At 36.7% G+C, this 26,295-nt stretch overlaps 1 protein-coding gene across 3 annotated transcripts in view; it reads right to left on the reverse strand.

The window, feature by feature from the left end:
• Positions 1-26,295, reverse strand: part of Tanc2 (tetratricopeptide repeat, ankyrin repeat and coiled-coil containing 2) — a 347,779-nt gene that overhangs the window by 48,469 nt on the left and 273,015 nt on the right. For all 3 annotated transcript variants that reach the window (XM_052195688.1, XM_052195690.1, XM_052195689.1), the window contains 3 exons: positions 24,038-24,269; positions 15,936-16,102; positions 12,362-12,969 (listed from right to left, as the gene is read on the reverse strand). In XM_052195688.1, the coding sequence (XP_052051648.1) occupies positions 12,362-12,969; positions 15,936-16,102; positions 24,038-24,269 (1,007 nt within the window). The remainder of the gene's footprint in view (positions 1-12,361; positions 12,970-15,935; positions 16,103-24,037; positions 24,270-26,295) is intronic.

Below are 26,295 nucleotides of genomic sequence, written 5' to 3' on the forward strand. Positions count from 1 at the left end.
GTGTGGTGACTGCAGGCTTGTAGACAGCCTTTGCTGTGCTGAGGTGATGGTGACTGCAGGCTTGTAGACAGCCTTTGCTGTGCTGAGGTGATGGTGACTGTAGGCTTGTAGATAGCCTTTGCTGTGCTGAGGTATGCTCCCTCCATCCCTCGCCTCTACATGACTTACATAATGAAGAGATGACAAAGACTTTTGTCATTTTGTCAAAGACATTTTCTGTACCTGCCAGGATGATCATGAGATTTCTGCCATTGAGTCCATTTATGTGACAAATTATATTAAATCATGTCACATGATTTACATATGGCATAAAGTTAAGTTTGTTATGAAGTTTTGATGTGATCCAGAATTTTGTTTGTATTTGAGAATTTTTGCATGTTTGTTCACCACTGAGATGGGTTTGTAATTGTTTTGTTTTTATTTTGTCTTTGTATCAGATTATACTGGTTTCATAAAAAGATTTTGGGAGCCTTTCTTCCCTTTCTATTAAAAATATTTATTTTATGTGTATAGGTGTCACATCTGCATGAATATCTGTTTACCACATGCATACCTGGTCTCCAAGGAGGCAGAAGAGGCCACAGAATCTTCTGGGACTGGAATAATAGACAGTTATGAGCTGCCATGTAGGTTCTGTGAATTAAACCCTGATTCTCTTGCAAGAGGAGCATATGATTTTAACTGATGAGCCATTTCTCCAAACCCACACTTTTTTATTATATAGAATAATTTGAGTAGTCCTGCTGTTAGCTATAGTTAAACTACATAAAAGATGGGGAAGGAGCTTGTGCGTCCTCATCTCAAACTGAGGAGCTATTGATAGTTTATGGTTGCTGAGGAAGACTCACCTTTCTTTGGGGGAGTTGTCACTAATTGGTTGCACATGCTCCAGTGGATGGCTCCACACACGTATATAGGGGCAGAACTAATAGACTTAGTGGGATATCAAGAGGAGGTGGGAAGGAGGAAGAGATAAAGGGAGGGAGAACTAACTACATGAAGTTGGGAGGAGAATATGCTGGAGGGACCAAGAGGAGCTAGAAGGAGGAAATTGGGAACAGATAATTGAAAATAGATATATACTGTATATATGTGTAGAATTCTCAAAGGATAAATAGAATTATAAACAAATAGGTAAATAATAATATAGTTTAAAAATACAAAAGCTTGGGGGTAAGTTGGTATTCTGATACATGTATATGAAATTTTTTAACTATGTCAGACATATTTACTTCCTCAAACATATTTTCTTCATGGTAAAAACTTTTTAAAATTTTTTTTTTAGTTATTGAAAAGGGAAGTAAAGGGAAATAAAAATACTTTATGATAAAATTAAATATTTACATGGAAAATATTTCAGATAAACACGTTAAAATTGACAATTTTCATGGAAAATTAAAGAGTAAAGTGGTAGACATGTAAAACATTGCTAAATTAATTGAAATATGGGATAGAAACATTTTATGATAGAATTGAAGATTTACGTGGAAAATATTTTTTTAAATTTTCTATATTCTTCGTTTATATTCCATAATGTTCCCTTTCCCAGTTCCTTCCTCCCCATACGTTCCATAAGCCCTCTTCCCTCCGCCCGTTCCCCAATCAGCCCCCTCCCACTTCTCTGTCCTGGTAATCTCCTACTATGCTGCATCAAGCCTTGTGAAAAATATTTCTGATAAAATTGTAGAAAAATGTAGAAAAACATGTTAGGATTGAAGATTATCATGGAAAATTTTATATAGATATAATAATGGTAGGTATAAAAGTATTCCTAAGTTGATTGAAATTAGAATTATGAACATTTTCTGATAAACTTGAAGATTTACATGGAAAACATTTCTGATAAAATTGAAGAAATATATAAAAACATGTTAAAATTAAAGATTATAATGGAAATTATATAGATAAAATGATAGGCATAATGATAATTCTGAGTTGATTGAAGGTGGAATTATAAACATTCAGAAAACATTGAAGATTTACATGGAAAATATTTGTGGTAAAATTCAAGAAATAAATAGACAAACACATTAAAATTGACTATTTCATGGAAAATTTTACATATAAAATGGTAGATATAAAAACTCTTTCTAAATTAATTGAAGGTGGAATTAGAAACATTTGTGAAAAAATCAAAGATTTATATTGAAAACATTTCTGATAAAACAGAGGAAGTATATAGAAAGACATATTAAAATGAAAAATAATGCAGATAAAATGGTAGACATAAAACATTACTAAATTAATTAAAGGGGGAATTATAAACATTTTCTGATAAAATTGATTTGCATAAGAAATATTTTGTTGGTCATGACTTTTTATTGGGGAGTTGAGTCCATTGTTGTTAAGAGATACTAGGGAATAGTGATTGTTGCTTCCTGTTATTTTTTATGTTATTTTTATGTTTGTGTGGGTATCTTCTTTTGGGTTTGTTGGAAGATTACTTTCTTGCTTTTTTTAGGGTGTAGTTTCCCTCCTTGTGTTGGCATTTTCCATCAATTATCATTTGTAGGGCTGGATTTGTGGACTGATATTGTGTGAATTTGGTTTTATCATGGAATATCTTGGTTTCTCTATCTATGATGATTGAGAGTTTTGCTGGGTATAGTAGCCTGGGCTGGCGTTTGTGTTCTCTTACGGTCTGTATGAGGTCTGCCCAGGATCTTCTAGCTTTGTCTCTGGTGAGAAGTCTGGTGTGATTCTGATAGGTCTGCCTTTATAAGTAACTTGCCCTTTTTCCCCTTACTGCTTTTAATATTCTTTGTTTAGTAAATTTGGTGTTTTGATTATTATGTGCCTGGAGGACTTTCTGTTCTGGTCCAGTCTGGAGTTCTGAAGGCTTCTTCTATGCTCATGGGCATCTCTTTCTCTAGGTTAGGGAAGTTTTCTTCTACAATTTTGTTGAAGATATTTACTGGGCCTTTAAGATGTAAATCCTCACTCTCATCTATATCTGTAATCCTTAGGTTTGGTCTTCTTAATGTGTCCTGGAGTTCCTGGATGTTTTGGGTTAACAGCTTTTTGCATTGTGCATTTTCTTTGACTGTTGAGTCAATGTTTTCTATGGTATCTTCAGTACCTGAGGTTCTTTCTTCTATCTCTTGTATTCTGTTGTTGATGCTTGCATCTATGACTACTGAATTCTTTCCAAGGTTTTCTATCTCCAGAGATGTCTCAGTTTGTGATTTCTTTATTGTTTCTATCTCCACTTTTAGATCTGGATGGTTTTGTTCAGTTCCTTCACTTGATTGTTTGTTTTTCTGTAATTCTTTAAGGGATTTTTGTGTTTCTTCTTTAAGGGCTTCTGCCTGTTGACCTATGATCTCCTGTATTTCTTTAAGGGATTTTTGTGTTTCCTCTTTAAGGGCTTTTGCCTGTTGACCGATGTTCTCCTATATTTCTTTAAGGGAGTTATTTAAGTCTTTATCTCTATTAGTATCATGAGATAAGGTTTTAAATTCAACTCTTGCTTTTCTGGTGTGTTGGGGGTATCCAGGACTTGCTGTGGTGGGAGAACTGGGTTCTGATGTTGCAATGTGGCCTTGGTTTCTGTTGGTAGGGTTCTTGTGCTTGCTTTTTGCCATCTGGTTAACTCTGGTGCTAGTTGGTATTATTGTCTCTGTCTGGAGTTTGTTCCTCCTGTGGGCCTGTAAGCCTGTGTCCTTACTTCTCTGAGTTCAAAAGTGAAAACACTGCTGGGAGATCTCTCTCCTGGCAGCCTATGCACAGAAGGCTGTGGAGTTTCCCAGCTGCTATTCAAAATGATGTAGTCTTTGGCTGTTGAGTTTCTCCTGTTGGCTTCTGGCAGAAGGGAAGAAAACCTATTGACACAGTAACTATTCTTGGTGTAGGCACTGGTTGAACCACTGGAGGCCATGATAAGGGCTCTTTTCCCAACAGGACACACTGCCACAATCCACTCTTGCCCCAAATCTGAAGGGACATCAATTAAGCACTCAGAAAGCTAATCAATTGATCAGCATAGTGTTTTGGTAACTTCTTGCCAGAGCTAATGTCTACTTCCTCTTTATCTTCCTTATCTTCTTCATCTCCATCCCTGTCCAGTCATCTTCAGCCAGTCTTCTGGCATGGTTCACATAACCCAAATGCTTGAATTTCTATAGTTCTAGTAACTTATGGAGCTGTTCACTCTGCTCCAAGGAACTGTACTTGGACTTGTATTTGGACAGGCGAAGATATGAGGCAGCTGTGCTATTCAGTTTTTGAGATATAGGAAAGCTACTAGCTAGGGCTTGGCCCAGTTCTTCCATTTTCTCACACCAAAGTGCCACTCATGCACACTGCCCCCTTTATCCTTTTCGAAATGTACAGTACATTATTATTTCTATTGTCACTCTGCTGTATAATAGCATATCAGAACTACATGCTTGCAAGTGAGATTAATACTCATTGACATTCTTTTCTGCCCCTCACTTTGAGCTTGGCTTTTTTCACTTATTCTGTGGTTTCATCCATGAGTTGCAAAGGATGGTATCTAATTTTTTTCCCCTCTGGCTGAATAGCAAGTACCTCAGTGTACAAGTATACCACAACTCCCTTACACATCTGTCAGCTGATGAATACTCAGGTTGCTTGCATTCCTTGGGTATTGTGAATACGGTTGCAATGAACATAGGAGTGCAGGAATCTATTCAACATGGCAATATGTTTTCTTTTGGATATAGAACTGGGAGTGAGATGTAGGCTCATACAGCAGGTCCATTTTAAGCTTCTGAGGATCTTCCATGTTTTCTGTAGCGGCTGTTGAGTTATATTCCCATCATCTATAAAGGCTCTCTTTTCTTCACATCCTTACTAGCATTTCTTCCTTCAGGTTTTTTTTTCTTTCTTTCTTTTTTTTTGGGCCACTCTTGTCAGGGTAAGGTGATGGTGATGAGTCAATGTGATTTTGAGTACATTTCCCTGAGAGTCATTGATAAGCATTTTCTGAGATGCACCCGCCAGTCATCTGTATGCTTGCTTATTTATGTAATTATTTATTTATTTATTTATAGCTACCTATTTCAGTCTCTGGTCCATTTTGGAACCAGTTGCTGTTATTTTTTTGTTATTGAATTTTCTATTGCATATGATCAGATGAAGATATGTGAAAGTCTAGTAAAGTCTACCAAAGTTCTATCCTTTTAGAAATGAGTAAAACCGCATTTTTGGAAACAGTCAATCTACATAGGGATTTGGTGCTTTCACCTATATTTCTTCAACTTTTCTAGAGCCTTTCTGTTTTACAGATGTATTACTGCTCTAGGTTGGATATTTCTGAGCCAACGATGAGGTCTTCAGGCAGTTGGCGGGGTTTCATGAGGCAGCAAAACTATGACTTTACTGGACTGGCATAATCTAAAGTAACAGTAGCTACAGAAAAGTGGTCAATTTCTCTCACACCCCTCTATGTCCCTCCCTCTTTGTTTACACATTTAGCACTGTACTTTGCTTTGAACTATAGCTAGTTATGAATGAGTATTAAAATCACTAAACCATAATTCCTTCTTTTTTTACTTACACTTGTATGCCCGACTCTGCATCTCAAATACATTATTTAATAAGTGGTTATTGATGCTTTCTGGAATGCATACTTCCACCTAGTCCTGGAGCACAGCAGAAAGTGACAGAGTGAGCAAAAGCACATTATCTATAGAGCTTTGAGAAGAGAATCCTAAATATCTTATGTGATGGGGCTGGAATTAGTAGTACTTACAAGTTTTTCAGTTATTAACTCATCATTAAAAATTTACAGTGAGCCAGGTGGGCTCTCCACCAGTCATCAGGAAGGCAAAGGTGAGACAGAAAGTCACTGACCTTACTGAGACTACTCAAATTCTAGGGGAAAAGTGGACAATAAATAATCGCCAATAAGTTAATAAACTGTTAACATCTGTGAGAAAGAAAATAAAAAGGTTACTAAGGACTCAGAATCCAGGAGGGACTTAGTAACGTGAGAGAATTCTCCTTCAGGAGGTGGCGTATAAGCTAATGTCTGAAGAGACAATGAGCTGGGTCACTGTGAAATGAGACGGGAATACCGTTCAGTGCAAAGGTTTAGAGGAGAGAAAGAGACTTCTAAAAAGTAGAAAATTGTACAAAGGAGAATGACTGAGCTTAACTTAGAGACAAGCAGAAGCTATCTACACATACAGGGCTTGGGTTTTGTTCTCATCTTAAGAAAAGGCATTGAAGGGTTCTAGAAACAGCCATGGTATGAAAAACAACTGCTCTGGCTGTTGGCGCATGAACTGGAGGAGGGCAAGTGGAAGACCAGGGCGTGGCCAGTGGGGATAAAAATAAATGGGTACTTACAAATCGATTTCAGAACTTAGAGCTAATTAAATATGCTGATGGCTTCAGTAAATGAAAATCTCACAGCTGTGGGTTCTTAAGAGGGTAGAAAGCGATTCCTGTTGGCTTTGGCTAAACGAGGAGTTCTGTTTCTGAAAGTCTCTGGAGACGGTGGGGTGAATTGCTTTACACACACACACACACACACACACACACACACACACACACACACTGTCAAGTCCCAGTGTGTCAAGTCCCACTAAGCTAGCAATAACTCCTACTGACTGTTGTGTCATTAATCCTGGTTTGACAGCTTCTGGGATTCTTTTGATTCAGTTAGTATTATTTTAGAGGATTATTAGTAGGATAAATTAGCCTTTATTTCTTATGCTTTTTTGTGTGTAGATATGTATGTATGCATGTGCATGTGTGTTTGTGTAGGTGCATTAAGTGTTCATGCGGGTGCATGTCTCTCAGTGGGAGGGATCTGAGTGGGCTGGGGGGATAGTGTGCTCCTGGAATCCATCTATCTGTACTTCCCCAGTGCTGGGATTAAGAGTGTGTATCACTACACCTGGCATTTCTTTTGTGTAGGTTCTGGAGTGCAAGCTCAGGCCACCAAACTGGTACAGCAAGCACTTTACCAACTGAGTTCTTTCTATAACCCTTTATGCTATTTTTAGTATTAAAAGATATCTTTGTTGGGCAATGGGGTACATACATGCCTATAATTTCAGGGAAATTGAGGAAGGAGAATTACGAGCTCAAGGGAAACCCAGGCTATAATAACAAGACTCAGTTAAAAAAAGGTCCTTACTCATCTCTCTCCACATCCCATTTTATATGTTTAGATAAAGTTATTTTAATTTTAAGCCAGTATTTTTTATGGACTATAACCACTTAAAATAAGCTATACATGCATATTTAAGAATATAAAGCATTGTTACCTTTTAGAAGAATACATGTCCCTTTTGGAGTTTCTGATTGCTGTTCTATAAAAGTTTCATGAGCAGCAATGGCTGAGAATTTATGCCAAGTCATAAAACAATGCTCTGTGCATCTTATCATAAGCATAACTCTTTTTTGTATATATATATACTTAGCACATTTCTCATGAGTTTTTTTATGACAGTATTACAGTGCATGTAGTTTCTGTTTTAACTGGGCTTGAGAGGAAGTTCTTATCAACCTTTAAAAAAATATTCTTTTGGAGTTGGAAAAGGAAAAAACTAAATGTTATGCCCATCTTCTAATGGGCAGTTAGACAGTTTTTATACTTTTATAGTTTTGCTGTATAACTGGCCTCTAACTTGGACCCTTCTGCTTCAGCTCCCTGAAGCTAGAATTACAGGTAAGAATCAACACATCTAGATGGCTGACCTACCTTCCTTCCTTACGTCCGTCCTTCCTTCAGTCCTTCTCTGTGACGGTGGGGATTAAGTCAGGGCATGTTAGGCAAGCATGCTACCATTTAGTTACCTCCCCAAATCCCTGTTAGTTTAAATATAGAAATGGTTTGCTTATCTGACTAATGAAGAAAATACTAGATTTTCATATATGTTCTCATTTGTACCATATCACAAAACAGAAATTTGGCTCAGAAAAATAATACTTCAGATTTTAGTTTCAAATTTATTTTTGTGGTGATGAGATAATAGGAAAAAAATCATTGATTAAATTAGATAAATTCTCAGTGATATTAAGGTCAGAGAAATCTTTCCCTGAAAAACAGAATATGTAAACCAGGACAGTAGAACACTGATTTTCTACTTGGTGGTAGAGAAGCCTTAGAAGTGAAAAGACAGTAAGGAGCTAATTCTTCCAGGTGGTAAGGTCACCTAGGATCAGCCAAGTATTAGTGAAAGATGTTTGACACATCAGAATACCCAGGGCTGATTTAGGTCCAGGGGTCTCTGCCTTCTTCCTTTGCTTCACCAGTTTGCTAAGGTCTCTATAAACACTTTTAGAAAACAGAACCCACTTTATGTTTATGGATTATTGTGAGACACTGCAATATCTACCAGAAGCAGTAACCTGGACTTTGTGCAAAATTAAATGTTATTCCACTTGAAGGTTCATATCTGGATTAGAAGAACATACCTCACTAAAATCATCAATTTTTATACTGGCTATGCAGGGGTCTGGCATGGATAATTGTCGTATTAGGGTAGATATCTTCTTCTTTCTTTAAAAAAAACCATTTATTTTTATTAGAAGAACATACCTCACTAACTAAAATTCATGTGCATTTATGTTTTGCCTGCATATATATCTGTGTGAGTGTTGGATCCCCTGAAACTGGAATTACAGACAGTTGTGAGCTTCCATGTAGGTGGTGGGAATTAAACCCAGGTCCTCTGGAAGAGCAGCTAGGGCTCTTAACTGCTGAGACATCCATCTCTCTAGCCTTCTTTTAAACCCCTTTCTTTTTCAATCTTAGATAAATTGCTTACCTGATGACATGCGCCAAGAGCTAATTCTCCAAAAGGTAATTCACTAAGTGAATGTGTAATTAATGTCCATATACACCCCCAAAACAAAAACAAACAAAAAGCCAAAACAAATAAACAAAAAACCCCCAGCAGACCCCATTAATTATAAGCAATCAACTCTGGTCGTGAGAAAGCAAGTTCAGTGTACAATTACAGTAACGGATCTGTGTGGTCGGCCTCTGCTTATTCACCATAGTATTTGCTTCTTAGTTTGAGAAGGTCAGGTCAAACTAACCTAAACTTCAACATCATGATGACTATACTAATTATATGAACTTCATAAGTTTACTATCTTTAATTCAAATACATGAAAATAAAGAAGACAGGGCTTCTAATTTCTGTGTCAAAATAGTCCCATCCAGAGCAAAACATTAATCTGAGAGCTGTTCTTAGGGTAGGCTAGTTATCATAAGAGAAAATGAGGAAATGGACAAAAGCTATGGAGATTTATTCAGGCTGAGCCTACTGTGGTACAGAAATGTCAGGCAGTAATTAGACAGCACCACAAGGCTGGTAGCTCCCTGTTATCTCTCAGCCTCAAATTTAGCCTCAAATTTGTACTTTCAAAGTCACTAATGGGTTGGACAGAAAAGACTAGTGCCACTTTTCTCTCCACCTCACTTAAAATGCACAAGTAGCCTCAGATGGCTTTTCTACCTTCTCACTATTAGCATAATAGGGCTTAGTTTATTAGATTAGTGGGCCAATCTATATCTCAGTGCCCAACAGAATAAAACAAGACAAATTAAATCCTCGGCGACAGTGATGAACAGTGGGAAACAGATGCAGAATGAGGCTGAAGGTCCAGGTTTGTGAGTGCTCCCAGGACATGCTCTCATAAAGTCAGAAGACACCAAAGCTTTTGACATCAGAAAGATGTTTTAAGCTGAGTAAGGGTGTATATGCTTATAATGCTAGCACTGAGAGGCTGAGGCTGGAGGACATAGCCTGTTCTACATAGTGTGATCCTGCAACAAACAAAATTTTGATGATACAAATGATTTCCAGCAACATTTTGTTTAATCGGTTAACCTTCCTATTACACAATTACAAGGCTAGGCAGGAGACTGTTTATAATCCATCTCTTTCTGTTACAGTTATGTTAATGAAATATTAAATAAGTCTCTACATTATGTTTAATTATTTGCTCAGATTCTGGGGGGCGACAGGCAACCTGATTTTTAAAATGGAGATAACTCACTGTCAGCTGTTGCACTGATCCCGGATGTGCTCCTCCTTATACTATACTCTAGAGAGTTTATGTTTAGGCAGGTATCACCTCCATAGGTAGTCTAATTCTGATGAATATCAACTAGTTAGTAAATGACATTACTAACTATTCTCTGTGTGTCTAATCTCCTAATAAGGACAACAAGTTCAAAGTAAACTGCTAAAGTCTAGAAAATGAACTAGAACAAACAATGCTGTGTTGTTCCTGAACATTCACTCTATACATGCACACTGTCAGCTCTGCTTACCTGGTGTGATTAGAGGCACTGAGTTGATCTACTCTGGCCTACTGAGGACACCGGGTATTCTAGACAGAACTGGAGAACACTCGGAAAACAGAAATGTACAAGAAATGGAAGCTGAAGACTATAAAAACAACTCCTGCCTAGTGATAGTCCTCAATGAAAAGTAGTTGCAGTCAGTTTCTCTGGAAGGCTAGATTAGACAGCATCTGCCCTTTAGTTCTGACGTAAATTCCACTTTGTTGTCCCAGGGAGTCTCAAGTGTGAGAGGAGCACTTGAGTAACAAGGCTGCTGCTGTCCCAGGCGGAGGAAGAGCTTGAGTTCCAACTGAAATGAAGTCTAAGGACAGCATTTTTTGGTAACTCCTGATAAAACAAATTTACTTGTTCTCTCTTAAATAAAATACGATGTTCATTCAGCAGCTATGTTATGAAATCATAAAGAACAGACTACCCAGCACCTGAAGATAGAAGTGTCTATACCAGTCTGTTGTTGCTCTGAGTTAATAAACAATATTGGGAAAGCAAGCCTATATAGCTATAACATACTGCATAAAAACTGTATTCTCTTTGTGAGCCTCTGAGGGCTTCATTCTTTGTAAGAAAGGTAGTTAATTCAGTGGTAGTCTGTTTGCCTTGGACTTACCTGCTTTTCAATCCTGACATAGTCCAAGATGGGAAAACAGTTAGCAAGAGATTATATGGGGTGTTTATTAAGTAACTCTGGATTAAATGTTGTTTCTTAACTACACAGTCTTTAACTCTATGTTTTAAGAGTCAGAAGCAATATGAATGAGATTTTCAGTAGTTTTATTATCTGCCATTTTAGTTTTCTTAGTTAGCCAAGATCAACTGGAAATATTAAATAAAAAATACTGAAGAAATAATTTGTAAGTTAAATTGTGTGTCTTCTGAATACTGTGTTGAAATCTCATGCTACTTTATTTTGTCCTGCCTGGGACCTAAGCCATTCCTTTGTCTAGTGGATCCCTGTTGTATATGTTATATATCCCCTAATCACTTTTAGCACAATTGTTGTGGTGCCCATGTTCAAGTAAAGTTTATCTTATTTAATAATATCCATAAAGCCAAAGTATAGTAATGCTGATTGACAATTTGGATATGTCAAAGAGAATCTGTGAACTTGTTAAGTGTCTCTTAAGTGTAAAATATAAATGCACAATAAGCTATTTTGAGAGACCCCATTCATATAATCTTTATTATAGCATATCCCTTTGTTTTATTGTTTTTCATTTCTTATTGTGACTAATATATGTGAACAGGAAAAGCTAAGATTTATATAGGGCTGATTCTCTCTGCAATTTCAGGTATCTTTTGAAGGTAGGAAGATAAGGTTAGATGCTACCTTACTGCAAAATACTTTTGTGAATGTCATACAACTCACGCAGGAGACCCATATTTGGTTTGCTTTAAAAAGCTGTGCCTCAAAATGCTAACAGCAGAAGGGTGTTGTTGTTTTTTACCTAGTCACAGGACTAAGTCTTGATAAAGTGTCTGTTACTGAACAGGCAGGGGAGGAAAACACACACATTCTCAGCACTTTCTTTGAACTTGTAGTTGTCTTGGTATTATACTATGAGACCTTGCTTACTGCTCACCAGAAGTAGGAGGAAGGGATTACTTCTGCTTTTATGTAGGTCTAAGGTTATGTCAGTTCCTAGAAGACCCAATAGTTCCTATTCTTTCTATGCAAGCATGCTTCATTTTAAGTTTCCTGCTTTAGGAAAATTTCATAAATTCTTTTCTGCCTGGGTAATATTATCAAAATGTGAAACTAGCTTTCTAATAAATCAGCATGAGAGAATAGGCTGAGAGGCATGTCCACAAATCATAGCAAGGTCTGGTGAACAGCAGGGCCACAGGGCCACTAAAAACCCAGCAGCATCAGAGCTTCAGTCTTTTTGGTGAGTAACAGTCTGAGTAACAGGCACTGCTAAACTTGCAGCCTTGCTTTGAGAAGCAGAGAAAAATCACTGTGGGAAGCATTCGAGTAAGAGCATTTCCCATTGCCTTCAATATCCATGATCTACACAATAAATTTAAAACAGGCTGAGAATCACTTATCACAGATAAATATCTTACCTGGGATCACAGAGAAATTTGGTTTTCTCTCCTTCTTCTCTCCAGATAAGCCATTCTCGAAAAGAAGGATGTACAAACATCCGAGTCATGTCTCTGCGCTTAATTAGGAACATGGAGAGATTCTCCATTCTTTGTTGAAAGTCTTCCCATTCTAGCGTGCCTTCAATGCTCCCAGCATTGATGGCCTGGAAGATATGTTCATCAGTAAGTGGGTGGAGAGAGGCCACTGCCACATTCAGGAGAGGCATCACCCGGTCAAAGGAAGACTGAGTTGGGAACTTCATATTGCACTGGAGTAAATAAACCTCAGAGAGCGAAACAGGAACAACTTTGTAGCTAGAACTCTTTAGCACTAGGTAGCCTTTCTCTATGAGGTCAAATGTGAGTTTCAGGTATAGATATGACCCTTGACTGAGGGTCTTGAGGTGAGAACTGAGTTTGCCAAATGTAGTATTGTCCATCTTGCCATTAAGTGAGATGTTATTCTGGATCTCTGAGCTGCTGTGAATCCGGTGCAGGATGTAAGCCTGCAGATCCTGGTCTATGGCTTCATTCTCTTCTAGTCGATCCAAAAAAATCCTATGGAAAGGCAGCAACTTGGTAATTTCCTAAAATAGATGGAGAAAGAGATAGAGATAGACAGAAAAGACCTTCAGTTTCCCTAACTCTCTTATAACTATGAGGTCCAGAATTCTCTGAATTTCTCAGTGGTTAAAGAATAAAATAATATTACGTATGATATCCATAGACTAAAGGAAATTATGCACACAGTAAGAAGATGGGTTTTCTCAATACTGAGACTTTTTATGGGTCTTTGTAAAGCGTATCTGAGGATCAAATTGAAGAAATTCTTCTCATTCTTTTTATTCCTCATACTCTAACTTCACTGAATCCTTACCTATTCACTAAAAATGGCTATTGCCAAGACTGTCAATAATCTTAACCTTGGCAAATCCAATAATTAGCTGTAGTTTTCATTTTCTCAGGATCTCAGCAGTGTTTGCTGGCAGACTCTCCCCACAGCATTCTGGGGAATCCTTCTCAGCAGCCCACTCTTAGGCACACCCTCACTTTCTCATCACACTGACTAGTTTTACTGAGCCTCTTCTTCAAGCTCCTTTCATTCTAGCCCACTTCAGGCTCAGGTCTCTATTAGTTTTCTTTCTTCAGCCATTCCCACTCTCTAAAACAGTTCTAAATGTCATCTATTTTGCCAGATTACTTAATTCCTCTGAGTTCTCACCTTGTATCTTGGTTTACTAAGCAATTTATTCTTTGATGTTTCATAGATTAAACTTAATGTGACTGAGTAAGAATGATTAAATTTTATACTCCATCACAAGACATTCCCTGTGTTAACACATTAACTGTATTGCCATTGACCCTGACACTAAATCCTTGGAGGTATCTGGAATCTTTATTTCTGAAGATGGTATCTGTTCATGTACTCACCAAACCCCAGGATTCATTCTTGATATCTTGCTTATACTCACATTCAGTCTGTCATTAAGTCTTTTTTCTTTTCGAATTTTCTATGTAGCTTGGATGGTCTAGAACTCTTAACTCTTACCTCAGCCTTCAAAATGATATCACAGATGTGAACCATTACACCTGGCTGAGCAACTGCTTTCTATTCTCCTTCAAGATATTTTCCAAATACAGCTAGTTTAAGACATCATTAACTTCCACCCCATTTCTGCTTATAATCTCTACCCTCTGTATTTTATGATGTGCATAACCAGAAGATAGATCTTAAAAAATGGTAGGTCATATTTTATCACTTTCTAATGCTCCCTAGAAGGACTTCTCCTATCTACCTCAAACTACCATTTCTATCTCTTTATACTATTTTATTTTTCTTCATAGTACTTGACATATTACCCATAATATTACAATATGCTTAATTATGCTTATTTGTTTGTGTTCCTTTCTTAAAAAGTGTTATGAAAACAGAGACATTGCATGTTTTATTTACTCCTGAATCCTCAAGAATTAGGACAGTATAGGACATACTCTAAATATCCATGAAATGTCTATAATGGAAAATTATATATGATTTTTTGAGGAAAAAATTCTTAGAAATTCTTCATTGAAGAGAGTGCAGTATCTAGGAAGTTACTGCAAGTCTTTACCCATGAACACTATGAAATTTGGACTTATAAAACCTGGAACACGCATAGTACTTTGTCTATTCTTTAGCACAGTTGAAAAATGAAGGTTTTTCTGCTCTACCTACCTAGATATTTAAAATTTCTTCTTCAACTACACATGACATCATTTTAGAATAGATCTTAGGTGAATATTGCTTATGCATAAATATCAAAATTAGAGGTCATAGTTAGTTGTGGTAGCACACATCTGTAAATTCAACACTCAGGAGGTTGAGACAGGAGCATCATGAGTTTGAGGTCAGCCTAGACTACCCAGTGACTTTTTTCTTTTTTCTTAAAAAAAATGAAAATAAAACAAAAATAAAAACAAACCAAGAAACAAAATCAAACACAAGATTTGTTCCCAGAGATCTTTCCTATTAATATTTTAACAACCAAGCTACTATTCACTAATTAGGTTGTATGTAATTTGAGCTGTAAAGATCATTATATGGATCTAGACTGTGGCCCAAATAACCTGCAGAATGACAGTAAACATCTGTAAGGTGATGGAATTAGAGATATTGCTTTTTGTCAAGAGGGCAGTAGATATAATCTGCAATATATAAGAATAATAGTAAAAGCAGAAAAAAGGGGTGTGCGGGGGAGACTTGATGTGACTCATCTATGTATTAGTTATTACAAGTGGGCTATATCAAAATAATGGAATGATTATATATTCTATGTGATCTTAATCAAGAAGGGATTTTTTTAAAAGATGAGAAACACTGTTCCAAACCACATATGAACCCAAAAGAACAGGAGCTACAACCCTAACTCCTTAGCCTAGTTCTTTTTAAAGACTCAATCCCACATTCCTGGTTCTTTCAGGCCATTAAACTATTAGTAGTGAGTAGGAAAGATAATTTATAGGAAGCAAATCCTTATCTCTTAGTTGCAATAAATATAACCTGAAGTGCCAATATTGCCAACATTTGCTAGAGGAAGGCATATACAGGGACTACTTTACACCCACACTACCAAAAACAAGCTCAAAGAGAAGTGAGGAAAGTGGTGGAAAGTCTGAGCCTCTAGGGCAGGCTGAAAGTGTGAAGTGGAATTCAAAAAAGGGGGAAGTGTGAGGCATTTCCCCCTTTGCACTATTACATCAGGACAAAGTCTAAGAATAGGTTTTTCTTTTCTCTTTCTTTTTCTTCTTCTTCTTTTTTGCTCCTGTTAGACTGATCTTGAACTCATGACTGTCTTCTGCTGCAGGTGTGCTTGGATTACATACCTAGCCTCTTAATGATATTTTGAGGAACATTTTATGAAGCCTTACCCAGAGCAATGGGAATAGGAATTTGTCATACAGAATGTTTTTTCTACATCTGTCTCTTAGGTTTAAGAAGAGCTAAGAGAACTTTTTCAGTTTAAGCTCCTTGCAAGAGAGAGAATCTATGGTTCAGAAGTAAACAAACACATACCTGTAAACTGGTCCTAACTGTTACAATTAGTTTGAGCCAAGAAGGAAAATTTCCAATCATTTTACTTAGGAATGACACAATTGTATCCCCATAATCTGGTTTGTGAAATTCTGCTTCATTTAATCCATCAATTAAAATGATGAAATCTTCATCTGGGATTTTTCTCTCTGAGATAGAAATAAACAAATTATTTCACAATTACCAAATGGATAGGTGAGTTCTCATTTGGTCTTTGACCACAGATCAGTCTGGAAAAAATGTATTATAATGATCAGAGTATATAACTTATTATAAAGACATGTAATCATTCATTTGGTTAATTACTTGGTTTTTCATCAAGCCACAGGTATATGAGCAGGTATTATAGGTTCAGGAATACCATATTTCCATTGTGAAAGTCTGACAGCTGGAGTTATGAGCTCTTGAATGTGGAACTCCACTGTTCTCTCACACATGTAAAAGCTAAATAGACTGTTCCTATCATAGTGCAAAGAAAATAACGTAACATTCTTTTCTGAATTCCTTAAAGACTGATGTAGTATGGTTCTGGGAAGAGAGGATGGAACCTGGCAGGTGAGATCTCCAGATCGTAGAGGATGAGACAGTCCCATCACTGACCTTCCAGGGGAGGAGTCATGCCAGAGCATCGTTGTCATTTAGTTCCTTTCTAAACTGATTGAATTAACTTATCTTTAGGTTCAAGCTGAGGGTGCTTAGTGAGATTTCAGGCTTATACTCTCACTAAATATGTATCAATTCTTGACTAATATCGAATATTTCTGGTTATCTAATGAAGGAACAGGTTTAATCTGAAGGAAAAATGAAATTAAAGTTCAAAATAAAAGGTTCAGACTACTGTAAAACACTGGTTCTTTTAATTTTTAAAATTACCAGTAATTTTTAAAAGTAAAAAAAAACTATACTATTTTGTTTTACACATGAGCACATAATTTTTTCAACCTTTGCACTAAGAAATTAATTTCAGTTTACCAATATTATGTCAATTCTCAAATTATGAAGAGGTGTTTGTGTATCTTTTGCCAATACTTGGGATTGAAGCCAGGACCTTTTGCATGATGGGTAAATACTCCATACTGAGCTATATTAAAAGGCCAGGTCATTTGTTTTTTGAGACAGGGTTCTTTTGTGTAGTCCTGGCTGGTCCTAAACTCAGAGGTCTGCCTGCCTCTGCCCTTCATCCACCCTCCCCGAGTGCTGGGATTAATGCATGTGCCACGCCGCATGTGCCACCATCGCCCAGCTCCAGGCCAGATAATTTTAACTGTTACTTTAAAGTGTCTATATTTTAGAAAAAGAAATAAACTATCAATTCCAGTTCTAATTTATAATAATGTTTTTAAATAAAATGTTATTATTTTGACATGACATCAGAAAACAAGATGGTCTTTTAGAGACTCCAAAAATTAAGGAAATTTTTAAGTAAAAAAATGAAGTAATAGAGGAATTACTTGGAATTAGGAATTTATCTAAACAACTGGGAATTGTTATATGCTTGATTTTGAGAACTCTGGCTCCCTAAAACTTAACTGTATCTTAATTTCCACAGAGAAAATAGATACATCTGGTTGGCTGAGCCCTTCCTAGTATGCTTCAGGAGAGCTCATTAGTTTTGAGAGCAGTTGTTCAGTAGCTGGCAGCCTGAGAACATTTCACAGTGGAAACAGGCAAGTGTTAAACTCACCCCCCCACCCCCAGGACTGCTGAAAGCTTAGCACTCTCCCTGCCCTTCACACTGTACCTGGGCGGTTGATTCCTAGGCCAAGATCTTCACAGGGATAAAAAGGCTGATGATGACAAGGCCCCTGTAGCAAAGTGGTGTTTTTTTTTTTTTTTTAAAAACATTTCAATTACTTCTTAAAAATTAATTTGTGATGTGGTGTGTGTGAATGTGTGTGCATGGAGTCAGTTTTTTCCTACCATGTGGGTCCCAGAGATTGAATTCTGGTTGGCAGGCTTGGAGGAAGTGCTTTTGCCCACTGAGGAGCCATCTCATTGGCCCTGGGTATTGTAGTGAATGAAACAATTAATTTGCTAATAAAGCTAAATTTCATTTGCAGGAATTTCCAATAGAGTACATTACTTATTCCATTATTCCATTATTTACTTATTCCATTATTACTATATGGGCTGGGTGGTAGATTTGTCTACTATACAGAAGGTCCTGGATTTGATCTCTAGCGCAGTAAAAAAAGGAAACATTTGTCCCTTAATCAGGATAATGATAGACTTATAAATCCCTGTGAAGTTTTCTTGCTTGAGATTTTTCTTTCCATTCTTGGGAAGAGTTACCTAGGGCTGTAGGCTTATAAGAGGTCAACAGATAAGTTTATTTAAGACATTATATATTAATTTTTAAAAATAATTTAAAACAAAAAAATACAAAGATATTTCTAATGTTATGGACATTGTAAAAAATGAAAGATATTGCTAAATAATTTCTTTTCTTCTGTCTAATGAGGTTCACCAGTTATACACTTAAGAGAAGAGACTTTAATGATTTCAAACTGCTTTTAAAATGCAACTAGCCTTATATGAATGCTTCTTTATATTCATTTTCAAGCTTTTGCAGCATATTAAAAGAATTTTAAAAATTAAAATAAAAAGTAAGGACAAACAAAAAATTGCTATTTCATATTTTGCCATGTATGAACATTTTAAAAAGTAGTATCTTTAATAATGAATATACTATTTATTTTTTGATTGCGAGTTTAGTCTTTAATGGCTGAGCCATACAACTACTATTTATTATCAGAATTATTTCATAGAAAACCATTTTAGCTCTCTCTGGCCTCTTTTTACCACTTTTCCTCTCCTGTCTTTCTCTGTCCTTCTCTGTCCCCTCTTTCTCTGCCTCTATTCTCTCCTCAACCCCCTTTTCTGATGCTCTGAAATAAACTTCATTTTATACCAGAAAAAATTTTAATTAAAAATTAAATATATTAACTTTTATATTGTTTTAAAATCCGTATCTATGACCACTCAAATTCTAGATAGTCTCATTTTCTTATTTTGTCATGGATTAACTGAAGACTTTTAAATTACTAGTCATTGCTTTAGCTGAGAAGTCACTGGAAAAGTTTCCCAAGTTTTTTAATTTTGTTTTAACTCCTGTAAATAACATTCCCTGGTGTTCCTCATTGCCTCTGTTTACATGTATCCTCAACAGATCTTTGGAGTCTTCCCTAGCAGTCCCTTCTCAGACTGTACACAGGGGCCTGGGGTAAGCAATGACCTCAGACACTGAGCGGGAGGAGGGGACAGCGAGAGCTGACTCACAGCTGCTCTTAGTGAGCTTCTGAGTGCAGCACATGGGCTGCTGACACACACAGGCCTTGTCTGCTCCTCAGAACCACCTCCCTTCTGTGGTGCTGCTCCTGACCTCTCATTTCATATTGGTGGCTGAAGCAAGTGCTTACTTGGAAGCTTTTGGAATCTTTAAAAATTTTGGAAATTACTGTCTATTTTTTAAAAAAGAGAAGTGCATTATTAGCAATCCTATGAATTTAAAAGTATTTTCCACAAAACTCCCCTGGAAGGAAAACTCTAGCTATCTGAGGATAATGTATATATATGAAACACAAAGACCATTTCAACTATATACTCTGATAAGTTTTGGTAAATATATATAATCATGTAACTAAAAACCTGATCAATTTGAAAAAGATTTCTGTCATTCAAGAAAATGAATGAAGGGAACCTTCCTGTCAGTGCCCAATGGACAGCCAACTAGTGTTTTAATTTCTGTCACTACAGGCTACATTCATTTGTTTCCTCTGTTTAATATGAAGTTTCTGAGACTAATACTGTTGAATGTAGTATTTGTTTCTTTTTATTACTAAGAAGAATTCCACTGAACAAGTTTATAATTTGTTTATCCACTATGTTGATGGGCACCTGCGTTTATGTACTTATTAGGATAAGTATATGTATGATCTTTGTTAATATGATAAATTATATAGATTAACTTCCAAATGTTAAGCTAACATTGTAATCCTGTGAAGTAGAAACTAACTTCGCTATTAGCTTTTTTCTTCTTTTAGGATTTTGTTATGATAGCCACGAGGAATAATAGCATATAATCTATTTCTTCTTTTTTTTAGTTTTTAAAAGACCCTTATATTTGACCTTTTCGTGTACATCAGTGTCAGTGTTATGCTTGCCTGATAAAATAAATCGTGAAATGTTCTTTTCTGTGTTTTAAAAAATATATTGGTAAATTATGTATATGTTTTAAGAATAACCTGTCTACTTTGTTGACTTTTATTGTTATAAAGTTGTTTATAATGGTTTATTTTTTAGAAATATTTTTATGAATTGTAGTACTACCTCTTGATTTAGATTTATGACGCTGTTAATTCATGTTTATCTCCCATTTTTTTGAACAGTTTTGCTGAGGCTTGATTATCCAATTTCACATAAACTTTCTACTTCAATCATTTCTGTTTGAAGATCACTCCTTTATTTATATTAACTTTATTTTCCTTGTATTTTTCTAGCTTAAGAAAGAAACACAAGTTATTTTATATTATTTATTTTGGCATACTAAACATTCTCTGCATGACTTGCTCTTTAACCTATAGGCTATTTAGAAGAGGTTAACCCATACATATTTAAGATGGTATTGTTAATGATTTCTATTTTAAGTCCATTGTTTTGAACAATACTGCTGCAGTATTTACCTTCTCAGGGTGCAGTGGACAACTTGGGTGTTGTTGCTTTTTTTTTTTTTTTTTTGAGAGATAGGCTCTCTTATGAGTCAGGATACTGTCTAGTGAGCCCTGGTGACCTGTTTCCTTCTCCCTAACAGTGGGCTTACAAGTGTGTGCCTTTATTTCTATTTTGTTTTTTATAAAGGCACTGAGTATCACTTGGGTCCTTGCACACTGCAGACTAAGCTCCCTAGCCTGGTATTTTAACTTTGATTTTGGTTGTTTTAGAGGCAGGGCCTCACTATGTAGTCTAACCTAGTCCTGAACTTACAGTCCTCTCACCTCAGCATCCTCAGTGCTGGGAGTTTTGGGATGCACTATCATTCTCAGATAACTTTCAGAAAGTTTTCAGACTTGTTCTATAGTTCAGAATATAGTTTATGTTTTCTTGAAGAAAAAATATATTTTGTATTTATTAGGTAATGTTCTATTAGTATCAACCAGAGCAAGTTGGCTGATGATTATTCAAATCTGTATCTTTGTTTCCTCTACTTGTTTCAGTAGTTACTGAAAAGCATTTAAATACCCATCTCTAACTGGGCTTTGCTTATTAAGCAATTTGATCAGTTTTTGATTCATGATTCTGAAACTCTGATTCTAGGTACATAATTTGGATTACTTCATCTCCTGATGAACTGGTCTTCATGTCCACTAATTGCCCTTACTAATATTACTTGTTTAAAAGTTTATTCTCACATTAACAAACTACTCTAGATAGTTTTTTGTTTTTGTTTTGTTTGTTTTTTTGAGACAGGGTTTCTTTGTGTAGCACTGGCCGTTCTGGAACTCATTCTGTAGACCAGGCTGGCCTTGAACTCAGAAATTCGCCTGCCTCTGCCTCCCAAGTGCTGGGATTAAAGGCGTGCACCACCACTGCCTGGCTACTCTAGATTTCTTATGGTTTATGTTTTCTCCACTATTTAATCTTCTATTCTTTCATTTTCAATTGTGTGATATTTGATTAACTATATGAAGGCAGCAGCATAATGGATCAGATTTTGTTCTTTTTTTCAGTCTGACAGTTTCTGCATTTTGATTTGCTTACTCCATTTATATTTTATAACTAGTTCCTTAATATGATTTACCTAATCTTTTCTATTATTTTTTATTTTGGGTTGATTAAACAATTTTTAATGTTTGTAAATTGTTTTTCCAACTACTATGTATAGCTTTAATAGTGAGTAGAAGCCCCCAGAATATGATGAAGCTATTGAACTTACTCAGAGTTCTGTTAATAGGGTTATCTAAAGAGATATTTAGGAGTAGATTTATTTTACAGTAGACTAATGAACCATGTTATTATGGTTGAGAATTTGGTACAGACTCAGTAAGCATCTGTATATCTCTTTGAACACCTACAGGGCATAGCTCTTTGTATCATTGCCCTTTTAAAATACCCATGCATCACTGGGCTGTGGCACATGCCTTTAATCCAACACTAGGGAGCCAGAGACAGGTGGATCTCTATTAGTCTGAGGCTAGCGTGGTCTACATTGTGAGCTGTAGGACAGCCAGAGATACACAGAAAGACCCTGTCTCACAAAACCAAACCAAACCAAACACATGCAGAATGTATTTTCTGAAATATCTATCATGTTCAAGGTGAAATGGAAGGTATGAATGAGAAAAGATGAACACAATTTTTGAAATTTAATTGCACACAATTTAGTCAAAGAGAAACAGCTAATAACTTGAGCAAAAACAACTAATACTTATACAGCACAAATTTATCTGGCATACTGTAAATGCTCATTAAATGTTCACATCAAATTTTAAGAGATACTTAATCTTTATTACTGTTTGGCTTCTAGAGCTGACAAAAACATTTTTACAAGTGGAGACAGACAGATAAGGTAACTTAGTGGGTAAAGGGACTTGCTTCCACACCTGATGACCACACAGTAGGATGGCAGAACTGATTCCCACAAGCTATCGTTTGATCACCACATACAAGCTGTGGTATGAGTACTCCCACATAAGTAAAATGTAGTAATAGCAGCAGCAGCAGCAGCAGCAGCAGCAGCAGCAGCAGCAGCAGCAGCATAAAGGAGGGTGGAGAGATGGCTCAGTGGTTAAGAGTGCTATTCAAAAGCTGGAGTGGTTAAAAGCACTGACTGCTCTTCCGAAGGTCCTGAGTTCAAATCCCAGCAACCACATGGTGGCTCACAAAAGCTGGAATCCCAAGCACACACGTAAAAAGCTGGGTATGGCACCACATGCCTGAAATCCCAGTGCTGGGGAGGGGGGTACAGAGACAGGAAGATTCAGGAGCTCAATGGCCAGTCAGTGAGAGACCTATGATAAGACAATTAAGGAAGAGAGCTACAGAGGAAGACATTAGCCTCTTCCTCTGGCCTTAGTAATGTGGATGTGCACATTCAAGTACAGGTGTACCAGGGATGCAAACCTCCACACCAACCTACTTCCCCACACTAAAAATAAAAATTTAAAAAAGTAAAAAGATATGTAATGGAGAGAGGTTTAAGGAGATGACTGTGCTTAGGCTTCAGTGACTATTGGAGCTGTAAAGAAAAGGGAAGGAGGGCTGGAGAGATGGCTCAGAGGTTAAGAGCACTGACTGCTCTTCTGAAGGTCCTGAGTTCAAATCCCAGCAACCACATGGTGGCTCACAACCATCCATAAAGATCTGACGCCCTCTTCTGGTGTGTCTGAAGACAGCTATAGTGTACTTACATATAATAATAAATAAATCTTTAAAAAAAAAAAAAGGGAAGGAAAGGTATGATCACGAGGGGGAGACAGAGCCCTCTAATTTCATTTTCATTAAAAACTTTTCTGATACAATTATGTACCACAAAATCTCTATGTGCCTTTTTACATACCTTCCAAGTGAACAGTTAAGTGATTTCTAGTGTAAATACTGAGTGAAGTATGCAGTCATGGGTGGCATAATAAATGCAGATATTTTCTAACTATCGAGTTTCTAGCCACAGAAACTCTGAAACAGTGAGATGGAGCTGCAAATTTATTGATTAATTCTATTTCCACAGAAAGAATTAGAAGCTCTACTACCTTTATTATAAGAAAACAAAACATTTAGAAATCAAAATAAGAACTTTTACAAAGGAAGGAAGAAGAATGAGTTTCTACAGGGAGTTGCTAGTTTGAAATAGCGTCCTGTTACATTGCCTAGGTTTGTTTTCACTTACTGGATCAAGTAGTCCACTTATCCTAGCTTTCCAAACGCTGGGACTACATATGTGCATTATCACATTCTACCCAAGAAAAGTCTTCTGTATACTGTAATCTGTAGAATCAGCTACAGAACATTTAGTTTTGACAATGTAATAAACATAATCATTTGTATATCATAACCCAAGTGACCATGGTTCCTTTGGACCTTATTTATACCTTTGTGGAGGCTCTCCAAGGGCTCTAGGACACCTCTTCGGAAAGAGGCCATGGGGTCTTGAACACAGGACCGGAGGCTTAGCATGCTCTGCAGGTGGGGCTCCCGAAGAAGCTGTTCCCGGTAAGCTGTCAGCTGAGGCGAGCGGCAGAGCAGGGCAGCAACATTGTGGACAAATTCTGGTACAAGGCAGGTGTAGGCATTATCTGCTTGGCAATAGTGATAGGCAACCACCTATGGAAAGATGAGATTGCAAACAGGCTAATTAGCAGCTCTGGTTACATATGACCATACCCTAACATTATCTTCGGTTTCTCAATTTTCTTAATTGTTTTCAAATAAAAAAATAAAAGCTACTAACACAACTGTATAATTTATGCACAGTCAAAAATTATACATAATATATGTATATATTCTAGCAACCTAAAATTAAAGTTTATAAATAAAAATGGAGTATTCCTTCTGGATTATAAGAGACAGGAAGCAAGACTGGGAAGGAAGATGTACATTAATACTGCTAACATTTATTCAACACAGTAGCATACAGAAGTCTACTCTTGTAGCAAAGCATTGGAAATGAAACAGTGAGGAAAACCGTGCTACTCTCAAGAGATACACATGCTTACATCACTTTTTAAGTTGTTTGTTAGAGTTGCACAGAATTTACTCCATATCTTCTGTTATGATTGTTCTTTTTGCCTCAAGTGCAAGTGCAAAAAAGAGCTTCCTTCTTTTTGATAGGGTTGCACTAAAGTAGCCAAGGCTGGCCTGGAACTCCTGATCCTCCTGCCTCCGCCTCCAGAATATACAATCATACCTAGCACAGAGAGTGACTTTAATATAGATCACTCTTCAGGCTCATTACTGCCAAAATAGTGATGTGCATACAGTACATCACTACATACAGTACATCCAGTAGAAAACATGGCATCAGTAGGAGAGATTCAGCTTGATTTATGGGAAGAATCTGACAAGGTGCTCAGAGCACAGTAAGATGGTAATGACATTAGCTGATTTTGCCCTCCTCATCATGGTTACCACCACTTCCACACTCATCTTAAGCAGCACCACCATTACCGTGCTATGTGCTCATTTTAGCTACTAACTTTGTGCCTATAGGTAATTGGGACATTCTAATAGCATTCATGAATGTACTGGGAATGCTGTTCTTAAGTTACATCTTACCAAAGAGGAGTTCTATTCTGAAAAAACATCCTAATCTTTAAGTGTGGTTGTCTGTTTAATACAGTCTGTAAATGTCAACTCTTTTAAACAGTTAAAAATCATTCTCATTAAACATAAAGAAAATCAAATAATGCTGGATGTTACTGTATATTTAAAGCTAAATACAGGAACTGCTTGTGAGTGAAACAAAGAAGTCTGAACAAACACCATAGGAGGACTAGAAACCAGAAGTTGTATTTAGAGCTCCACTCTCTTTAGGTGACTAGTTTCTGCTTTATTATCTATCTTAAAGACAGTGCTCCCGAAAGGGAGACCTCGTCCTCTCAGTCAACAGTGCAGCCAGTGGTTACCGTCTTCACGGACACAGATCTCTGAATCAACATGTAGTCTCACTGCATTTTGCTTCAATTGATTCCAGATGTGGAGGCAATGTACAGCTCAGCAAGCCTGGTATAACTTGCTTTTTATGTAATGTAGTGGGGTATTATTTTATAGATAAAGTTATCAAACTTAGAAGAAGGGTTCTTTCACTGATTTTGTTAAGAATCGTATGTCCTTGAAGATTTTCTCCAGTACTGGGAATCAGGCCTAGGCTTGCGTCTAATGCCAAGGCACTCTGTCACTGAACCACACTGAAGCCTTCGGATGTGCACTTGGATTAATGACGTTTAATTTAACAAAAGCCAGTTTAAAGTTACATATTCTAAAGCTGCTTCTCTTTTAATTTTAGTATTTGGCATTCTAAATATAAAGTCTTGATTTCTTTGAAGAATTCAGGTAGGAAATCCATTCAACCTCTTCAGATTTGCAAGGTAACTCAAAATAGGTTATTAACTGCACATTTTAAAGTAGCTATGTGGTATGTATAAGTATATAAATTCCATGAAAACTATGTTAGGCACTGAGCTGTCTCAGTCAGATACAATGACAGCACGCATGTCGAAAAAGCTGTGTGTCAGTAACCTCAGTGCTGGGAAGGTGTAGACCTCTGCTAGTTAGCATAGCTTATCCTGAGCTACAGTTTCAGTGAGACCCTGTATTAAAATGCCTGCTGCTTGTGGGGGCCAGAAGGTCA

Source organism: Apodemus sylvaticus, chromosome 10 (assembly GCF_947179515.1).
Source record: "Apodemus sylvaticus chromosome 10, mApoSyl1.1, whole genome shotgun sequence".
Lineage (NCBI taxonomy): Eukaryota > Metazoa > Chordata > Mammalia > Rodentia > Muridae > Apodemus > Apodemus sylvaticus.